At 36.7% G+C, this 9,856-nt stretch overlaps 3 protein-coding genes and 1 long non-coding RNA gene across 5 annotated transcripts in view; 2 read left to right on the top strand and 2 right to left on the bottom strand.

Moving 5' to 3' along the window:
* LOC107632135 (carboxyl-terminal-processing peptidase 1, chloroplastic) overlaps positions 1–383 on the top strand; it is a gene marked incomplete in the record, with an annotated part of 5,401 nt that extends 5,018 nt beyond the window's left edge. The window contains 1 exon segment of the mRNA XM_016335796.2: positions 1–383.
* On the bottom strand, positions 1,423–2,066 carry LOC110270491. The gene is made up of 2 exons (XR_002360119.1): positions 1,944–2,066; positions 1,423–1,850 (listed from the first exon to the last, which is right to left on the bottom strand). It is a non-coding gene; the product is annotated as an uncharacterized LOC110270491 (long non-coding RNA).
* LOC107632136 (PLASMODESMATA CALLOSE-BINDING PROTEIN 3-like) lies at positions 2,226–4,523 on the top strand. Its single transcript, XM_016335797.2, has 4 exons — positions 2,226–2,409; positions 2,645–3,130; positions 3,735–3,774; positions 3,878–4,523. The coding sequence occupies exons 1-4, from the start codon at positions 2,352–2,354 to the stop codon at positions 4,116–4,118; spliced, it is 825 nt and encodes a 274-aa protein (XP_016191283.1). The 5' UTR covers positions 2,226–2,351; the 3' UTR covers positions 4,119–4,523.
* LOC107632138 (cold-regulated 413 inner membrane protein 1, chloroplastic) lies at positions 5,003–6,934 on the bottom strand. 2 transcript variants are annotated; one of them, XM_021120093.1, is made up of 6 exons: positions 6,567–6,934; positions 6,356–6,490; positions 6,162–6,257; positions 5,875–5,939; positions 5,457–5,553; positions 5,003–5,372 (listed from the first exon to the last, which is right to left on the bottom strand). In XM_021120093.1, the coding sequence occupies exons 1-6, from the start codon at positions 6,740–6,742 to the stop codon at positions 5,210–5,212; spliced, it is 732 nt and encodes a 243-aa protein (XP_020975752.1). In that variant the 5' UTR covers positions 6,743–6,934; the 3' UTR covers positions 5,003–5,209. The 2 variants fall into 2 exon arrangements, with proteins under 2 accessions (XP_020975752.1, XP_016191284.1); XM_016335798.2 differs by having other exon boundaries at positions 5,060–5,372; positions 5,457–5,526; positions 6,567–6,925.

Genomic DNA, 9,856 nt, shown 5'->3' with positions numbered 1-9,856 from the left:
AATCTTGATCACAATGGCAATCGACATAAAGTTGTTCTAACAACCAGGATTCATTGGTGAGGGATTGGTCTTTGATTATTGAACATTTTTAAGTGTGTCAATCAAGATGAACCTCAATTATATTTCTTGAACCTTGTTGAATAGTGGATATGGGGGTGAGAAGTGAACTCAGGAAGCAAGCAAAATTGTATCAGTGCAGAACCGAACTAACTTATACTTACTAACATAGGAAACTCAAAACTATAACCATTCATCTTTCCCTTGGTGTATATTTTCTCCCCTTTCTTCAAATTGGTTATGTTGTATTATCATATCCATAAACTGGTTGTATTATTCATATTGGTTATCGAATAAGTTATTACGGTTTTGCATTTTTTGATGCATTAATGTTTATTTTTTCTGAAGAGGAATAGTAAAAGATAGTCAGAATTTATTGTTTTTGACCATCAGTTGGTCATCAGTGTTTAAAAGTATGAGTTTAAAGTATGTTGATAGATTATTAGATCAACGGAATTGAATTGATGGATAAATGTTATAGTAAAAAACAATAAATTTTGATGTCTCTCAATTATTTCTCTTTTTTGAAATGGTACATCACAAATATAATGAATGATTACTATAATATAATATCTAACTATGAACTGAAAATAATAGCATTATAACAAAATATATATCATTTATAAAAAAATAAATTTGAATAGAGTATCCATTTAACGTTTCCATTTGAATCAACACTAAATAAAAATTTAAACCTTCGCATGATTTGATATTAATTGACCTTTTTCATTTAAATGACATCATTTGTGATTCAGTTGTGATCAGAATTACTATTAAGATTCAGTAGTGGGGATGACTATAAAGTATAAATAGCCAAAAACTTAACAGGAACAAAATATATAAGAGAGCTGAATCGAAAAACCAATTTCGAATCATTTCTCCACCGTAAGTACAGGTAATATTTTTCTTGAACGCATTATTATCTTCTTGCAAAATGCTGTGTGCTGAATGAGGCCCATGACTGACCTATTATTGATTTTATGTTGCAAAAAGCATGATGCCAATTTTCCTGTCATCGCTTGTTCATATATCATAATGTAGAACTTTACGTGTTTACAAGGCAAATCTCTTGTCATCTGTTTGTTGTATAGCTTTTACTGTATTTTACTTACTATTTATTCATGACCCGTAAAAGTAAGATGTCATATAATATGAACTCTTAGTCATAGCTAATCACCTAAACATTTTTTCTCCTAGTTCACAAATGATCTGCTGAATAATCTTTCTTTTGATGCATATGACTTGTGCAACTAATTGTCGAATAATATTTACAAATTCAAAACTTAAGGTAGGCACATCTTATATTATTATTCTTAAAGATTTCCATTACATAACTACTATATAGGAGGCCTAACCTTTTTTTTGATGTCTCTACTTGCAGCATAATCCTTGCATTAAATAAAAATAAATAAATTAATAAAAGAAAGAAGTATCTCTCTGCCACTAAACTCCAGATAATCTATTACACTTTTCCACAAGTGTTTTCCTTTTTTATTATTTTATTTATTGTATTATTATTTTTTTGGCCAATATTATTAATAGAAGAATAAGGCAATTGAGTTTTGCTGTAGACTGCTTAGAACATTGGGACAAGGTAGCTTAAGAATGACATGAACAACCCAAATTCTTGTTGGACAAGGCTGCAATCAGATAACTCGAGTTACTGAGGAAAGGAATCGTAAAAAACATTTCAAAGGAGCTACTTATTCAAATCGGAGAGGAAAAAAAGGCTTGTGTCTTAGAGGTGTAGGATAACAAGAATTGAAAGGAGACAACATTCTTCATCACAAACCCTGAAAGGCAACAAAATCAGAGGGTATAGGCTTTAGCTTTTGTTCCAGTCCCATAAAACAGTAGGAAAAGAGTTTCACAAAAAGAGAAAGAACCTTGCACATATATCACCGTCATATTAATTATATTATAGATTGCAGCTCCTCAAGCATCAAGTTTAATCTCAAACAGATCACCCTTTTGCCTTTTCCAACTTTGCCTTGCACCCTTTTTTTTGTTAATCTCTTTTTTGCACCTTCTCTTGCTTGTTTATTTCAACTATCCAATGCCTCCTTTCTCAAGTTTGCCTATATTCTTTCTTCTCTCTTTGATCCAAGAAAGCTATGATTCTTCAGGTTTTTCTTATATTATAATATATAGATGTAGATTAAAAGAAAAAAAATTCTTCTGCACAGGAACATCTAAGGTGATTACCTTGTTTAATAAATCTTTGCTCGTAAACATTCCTCCAAAATTAAGAAGAAAATATCTGCAATCCAATCAGAGAGCGCCAACCTTCAGGAATGGGAACTAGAAGTTTGCACCTGGCATTATTCTCCCTCTGCCTTATATTCAGCTCAGGTAACATTACTAATCTCTCTTGTGCACATATATAGCAAAACCAATTTATGACTGAGACATATATTCAATTCTGAGATCATAGTCATGCACCCTATGCATTCAACAAGAAGAAATTGAGTTCATGATTCACATATATTGATCCATGATATGGGTTGACTGGTTAAGTTTCATCAACTTCTTTTCATTTGACTTATTGAAGAGTCTAACATGATCTTTTGTTGATTTCTCTTTCCAGGTTTAAGAATATCGTATGTTTTAGGTACACAACTGGATGATGTTCCTATAGTCAATCCTACAACTCCAGGGACAGAAAATCCAAATCCTTCGACAAACCCAACATATCAAGCACCAGACACCACAGGGCAAAACCCCACAACCCCAAACACAAATCCTACAACCCCAACCACAAACACAAATCCTACAACCCCAACCACAAACACAAATCCTACAACCCCAACTACCACTCCTACGTCATCATCAGGTGGGCAATGGTGTGTTGCTAAACAAGGGGCCTCAGACACTACTCTACAGGTTGCCCTTGACTACGCTTGTGGTTATGGAGGTGCAGACTGCTCAGCAATTCAACCAGGAGCTTCCTGTTATGAACCAAACACTGTCCGTGACCATGCTTCTTATGCTTTCAATCAATATTTCCAGAAGAATCCTGTACCTACCAGCTGTGACTTTGGAGGAACAGCAACATTATCAAACAATGATCCAAGTAAGAACTTCGTCAAGTTCCAAGCAAACTCAAATCTTAGTTACTTCGTTCTCCTTTTCTTCTTGGGATCACAACAAAAACCTAAAATAAAATAACACAAATTCCAAAATCTTAAAGGTTATGTGGTATTGCCAATGTATCATATCTACTGGGTCTTTGTGAAAAATGAATATTTTTCAAAAATTTTCTAGGACGATCAAGATGTAGTTTAGGGACCAAAACAGAAAAAATAAACGAATTATTCTAGTTTGATTACCCCGTAATCCTGTTTCTATCTCAAATATGCCTTTACCTTGCTATGTGGTGCATAGCTTGAAGGAATCAAGTTAAGTCATTCCTAAGAATTATGGACAATAAGTTCCCTTCTTTCAGTAGCTGCTCAATCCCCCACCTGCTGTCTATTCAGTCCTTTTTGGTGATGGATTAATGTCCTAAAAGCTTCAGCAATCTAGTTAGCTTTCTGAGTTCCTCTCCAAGGATTGTAGAGTTCAATTAGTCACTGTTTTTTGTTTGGACTAGAAGGCCAATAACTCCTGATTTATCATGCCTATTATATGTGCTTCTCTAAATTAAAAACAGAAAATAATATCTAATATCATTGCAGGTACTGGGAACTGCCACTGGGCATCACCCACTTCAACAAGGTATGGATTTACAGCACCTATACCTCTTATTCACACCCTATGATGAATAATAACATCAGTATGCAATCCTGTGAGTATTAATATGTTAATATTATCAATGTAGCACAAGCACGCCACCACCACCAACAGATGTCATCCCGCCACCAGCAACATATGAAAGTCCACCAAGTCCAGCAACTACTATGACCCCAACTCCACCAGATATGACAATGCCAGGTGGATCATCAGTCTATGGTTCAGAACCAACAGAAAGCCCCAATGCAGCCACAACTGCCTTTTCTTCCTTGCTGCTGTTGGTCGCATGCAGTCTCCTTGTACCACTTCAATTAGCAAATTTTATTTAGAAAGCAAACAAGATCCAGCCATTCTTTAAGTGATAAGCTGGAATTTCACTGTCTTCCAGCAGTTTTTGCAAAATTTCAAGGACTCCAAGTCAACAAGTATTTCCCTAAGTAATTAGTACCATTATTACCTTTCATCTATGTATGGCTGTTAGTTGATCATAAATCCCCAGAAATACAGTAGAGCCAAAAAGATTTATAGGTCTTCGTAGGAAGTTTTTCTGCAGTATTAGTTTTCTCTTCCATAGAGAATCCCTGTAACTAATATCAGCTAGCATGCCATTTAATTTAGTGAAATAAATACATTACTTCACTTCTGAAAATATATTGGTTAGGCTAAAACAGGTTAGTCTTAATTATGCGAGCGAAGCTCCACATGTAATTAACAAAAATATACCTTATCCACCACATGTAGTCACACACACACATATATGTAACTATTCAGTATGCAGGCTTCATTTTGGCTAACCAAAATAGTGGTAGATTATACAAAAAGCTGCCTAACCATTCGAAATAACTTCTGAAGTTTGGTGCAATGGGATAGCAAGCAACTTAATTTGGCTAGGTAACACTAGTAAGGAATTCTACTAAAATGCGTAAATTGAAAACTTTCTACACTTTTCAATTTTCAAGGAACCATTCTTTTGAGGTGGAATCGTGATACAGTAATCTCAGTCATGGTAGCCAGAAGTGCAAACAAACACACCCGTAAAAAACGAAGAATATTACCATCACTTTCTAACACAATGCTTTGATATTTGGTGAACCATATTAGAATAAAACAAAATATCAGGAGCAGCATTTTCATATATGTTCTAGCAATCTATAAAAATGCAGTAGAGACAACTTGGGTAAAATAGAGAACCACGTTATGATAGGTTCATAGCAATCTAAGAATAAAACTAGCTTCTACAATGATATGTAAATAAAATCATGCCAATTTCTATCACAAAACAAACCTAACCTCTTTATTTGAATCAGCAATAATTAGTGGAAAAAGTACAGAATCCAGATATGATATATTATACAATGATCACCACTGACAGGCATTATTATGTACAACATATTATGAGTCTACATCATTCTAAAGCAACTCAGATCAGAAGCAACAAAGATGCAATAGTGATACAAACAACAGCTATGGTGGCAACAATTGAACCTTGATCAAGTGATTTCTGTAAACTTGTTCTTGAGAAATGCTGGTAAGCCAAATACACTGCAATCAATAATGAAATGATAGCACCTTCTTTTGTGTCCCTGACAAAGACAACAACATTGAATCGTTTTATGAAGAGGCAATGGCTTGATGAACTCAAAACCCAAAAGGATGGATTTGCTTACCTAAATCTCATGACCTCATAAGGGGAAAGGATGACCAAGAGAAGTGCTAGAAATGGCAACTCAAGTTCACCTTGAAATAAAGATCCAGCAGAAAATTCTTTATTCAATTAGTTTTTCAAGTTCCGCCACTGGCTATATCTATTTCCAAAAATAGTGTTCTTGAAGTCAGTAATACAATTCACTAATTAGGGGTTTTACCCCCACTGGATTTACTCCTTTGAGCTTTTATTGAGGTCAATCCAATATGAGCCAGATATATCTGCAGATCTACCGGTGGATGGTGTCTATTTACTTATGTAAGTGCTTCTGGTTTAAAACATTGCAATAATTATCGATTAAAAAAAAGTTTACTCTTACTCTTTCTAGATTTCCTATATTTCATTTACGTGTCCAAGTGTGGGTGGATAGGAGCACATACCAGGAATATAGAAGAAGAGTCGAACCAGAAGTGCTACAAATGCCAACCACACACCATATGTACCTCTGTCGTATATCCAAATTGTGTAAAACATCTTGATGAAATAAAAAATGTAGACAATAACACAGTTGATACAGAGAGTAATAATCTAAAACTCTTGGTATACAAATAATACAAATAGAATAAATGAATAGTTAATAACATTCCACAAATTTTGTTGAACAAACAGAGGAAAACCAATTCTAAACATATGTTGAGGCCACAAAATAAAAAATAATTAGACATACTTGATCCAGGCAATGACAGCAGCAGGTGCTTGCAAAGCAAACAATGGAACAAGGAATGATTTATGCACAGGGGTGCCCCTTGCCAGTATCAAAACCCTGTGAAAATTCTAAAAATCCATCATCCACACCTGAAATTTCCATCATTTAAAATGAAATTGAATTAAATATATGCAGATGAAAATGGAAGTACGTACACAGAAGAAACGGTGGAGATCCAACGCAAATCGCGAAAGGTGAGAGGAACGGCAGAGCAAACAACATTAACACCTCTGCCTCTGCTCCTCGACTTGGCGATCCTTTCATCACGTTGAGCGATCAAAGACCTTAAGCTGCATAGTTAAATAATCAGATGCGAAACGAGGTCGTTTTGGAAGGGAGAAGTAATGGAGTTAGTTAGTGACCTACCTGAGGGGATTGAAGGCATGGGAGAGGGAGAGCGACGATGAGAGAGAGAGTAGAGGAGAAGAAGATATACGGAGGCATGAGGCCCTGCTGCCAGCAGTGCTCACGATCCTTTTGGTATTGTAGAGAGAGAAAGCTGTTGCAGATGAAGAGAGAGAAACTGCTGAAGAAGACAACATCTCTTTTCCTTTTCGGTAATGGTTGATTAACTAGATTTGTTTGTTCTGTTCTAATTCCGGGATTCTCAGGCGAGGAAACTGCTGTGTGTGAAGCGAAGGAGTAGTTGAGCTAACTGCCGAGTTAATTAAAGGACACTTTCTGATTCTGCTTCTTACTGTAGTAATCGGTGATTACTGATTAATAATTAGTAATAGTTGTTGGTTGATTTCAGCCGTTAACGTGTGCATAAGATAAAGATGCGATGATGAGAGAGATACTTGGGATCACCTCATTTATGAATTGATTATAGACTAATTTGATGAGGGAATTTTCGAATAATAGTTGAGATTTACGAGATTATTTAATTTATTTTTTGAAATTTTAATTTTATTATAATAGTTTTTTAGATTGAGTTTTAGATACTATAGTAATTTTTGAATATTTTTTCGGTGGTGATTCAATTATTTTAGTGCTGATATAATTATTATATGAAGTATATAATGATTAGCTTAAATGGCAAAATTAGAATTTAAATTCAATTTAGTCTCTCTTTTTCTATTTAGCCCTAATATTCTTTAGTTTCTCCCAATTTTTTTTTCTTTCTTATATTATATGTGAGATGTACAGGGTACTCTCCTTGCAGAGTAAATATCTATAATCGTCACTGAGATTCACACAAATACTCAATCTAATTCTCAAGATTCCGATTTTTCTGTTGTAGTCCTCCAGATAGAGCTCCGAGCACTCAAAGTGGTCTCTGGCCATATTTCAGGTGATGAGTTATCACCGGAGCGCTGACGTGGCCTCGGATTGCCACATGGGAGGGGTCCAAAACGTCGTCGTCCTGGTTTGGCGCCCTTTATAGCAAAAAACGACGTCATTTAGATGTTATTTAGTAAACGACGCCGTTTAGATGTTATTTAGTATGAAAAACAGTTTTCTCTCCCAACACAAACACTTCACTTCCCTCGTCTCTTCTTCTTCCACCCTTTGACTTCTTCTTCATCTCCCCATCAATGGCGTAGCCGTAGGGTTGTATTCGCTAGCTTGAAAAATTTGAGAGAAGAAGTAATCCGACCAAAAATTGTTATCGTTCTTCCCCTCCTTCACGAGAAGCACGAGGTTCTGACTTTGTGATTGGACTCAAGGTAACCTTCCTTTTTTTTTTTTTACATTGCATTTTCAATACAGTGTTGGTTGATGATATGCAAGTTGTTAGTGTAGTTGAGGTTCTGGAGTTTTGGTGTCATTGTAGTGTCTAGGGTTTGAAGGCTGGCTGGGATTTGTGGGGTTGCTCTATTTAACCCGAAAGAAACAGGAATGAAACAGGGAGATGTATGCAGGATTGGAAAAATATGTTTTCTTGTGGTGTTTTTTTTTTTTTTAATGCATTAGTAGGCTTTCAAATTCTGCCTGTATTAAGTGAAAATTTAAAATTTATTGCAGATGGAAGAGAAGTTGGACATCATGTTTTATCATAGGGGTGACTTCAAAAAAAAATGCAGAAGGGATTATAGTATATTATCCGGACAACAAGGCCTGTTTAGGTGATCTAGACACTGATACTCTAGATGTCTTCTACATACGGAACTACCATAAGGAGCTTGGGTACAATGACATAAAACAGTGCTGGTGGCATGTTCCTGGAAAAGGCTTGGATAATGGGTTGAGAAATGTAAACAGTGACAAAGAGATAAGAGAGATGGTGAATTGTGCTAGGACAAATGAGGAATTGATTGATGTATATTTCGAGTATGGAGTGTCAGTGCCGGAGGTGTTAGAGGGAGATAACACAGTTGTGTACTTGGATGACGATGGTGGAGAGGGGTGTAATGCAAGTACAGATGCTGATGTGAGTCCCCCACTCAATGAGACTCATGCACTCATAGTTTCTCCTATCCCGAAGGTTGTACCCAATAGTTCTTGCAAATTCAGTCCCAAAAAAAACAAAACATCTCCACGTCAATCACAACCATCACACTCCAAAACCAAGATGCCTACAAAAAATACTAATCCTCCCATGACAACCAACCCTTCCAAGAAGACCAACCCCCCAAAGCCCACCAAGGCCACCAAAACCAGCCAGCCCATGAAGCCTAGTCAGAGCACTAAATCAGATAAGAGCAACAAACAGAAACTGTCCAAGAAATCAAGTATTCGTAGGAGACCCTGTACACGGTCTGCTGCTAGAGGATTCAGGAGCAAAGTGTTTAATAATGAAGTTCCCTTTGATGTATCTTCTGACTCCTCTGACAGTGAAGAGGATAGCCTATTTAAGCCAGGTCCAGATGAGGGTAGTTCCTCTGATTCTGAGGCTGCAGGGAATGATCTTAAAAGTGGGAGTAGCATTAGGAGAAACATGGTACATGCAGCGGTGGGTAAGAGAAATATTAATCCACTAGGTAAAGGGAAGGAGAAGATATTGCATGAAGACAACGGTTTGGTGCATGAGGCCAGGTGAGCGACGCTAAGGTTGACCTTGGGTTCATGAAGGTGCAGAGGATGGACTAGACCCAGGTGTTGACTCAGATGGCACCAATTCTTGGCACTCAGAGGAGATGAAGATGCCTCCAAACTCAGAAGATAAGCTGGAGGAAGGAAATGATTCTGAAGAGGCATCTCCGCTGTTTAGGGAGGGTGCAAGGTTTGGAGAGCTGCATCTTGAGGTTGGCATGAAGTTCGGAACAAAATGGGAATTTAGAGAAGCTGTGAGGGAATACACAATCCAAGAGGGTAGAAGCATAAAGTTAGTGAAAAATGATAACATAAGGTGCAGGGCGGTGTGTAAGGTCAAAGAGCGTCCATGGGTGGCTTATGCATCAAGAGACCATGAAGACACCTGTTGGCAAATTAAGACCTTCAACGATGACCACATTTGCCCAAAAGAGGACAAGAATAGGGCTGCCAACAGGAATTGAGTATGCAGCAAGCTTGTAAAGAAGGTGAGAAAGTATCCAAATTTTAGACACTGCGAGGCTACAACTTACTTCAAGACACGGTTTGACTTGACACTGAATAAGAATTCAATATCCAGGGCATTAATGGATGCTAGAAGTGTAGTGTACGTGGATGAGAAAGAGCAATATAGGATGGTTAGGGATTATGGTATGACGCTGTTGAAGACTAATCCCGGG

Source organism: Arachis ipaensis, chromosome B03, assembly GCF_000816755.2.
Source record: "Arachis ipaensis cultivar K30076 chromosome B03, Araip1.1, whole genome shotgun sequence".
Taxonomy (NCBI): Eukaryota; Viridiplantae; Streptophyta; class Magnoliopsida; order Fabales; family Fabaceae; genus Arachis; species Arachis ipaensis.
Note: the sequence above shows the minus strand (reverse complement) of the source record. Positions and strands in the feature narration are given on the sequence as shown.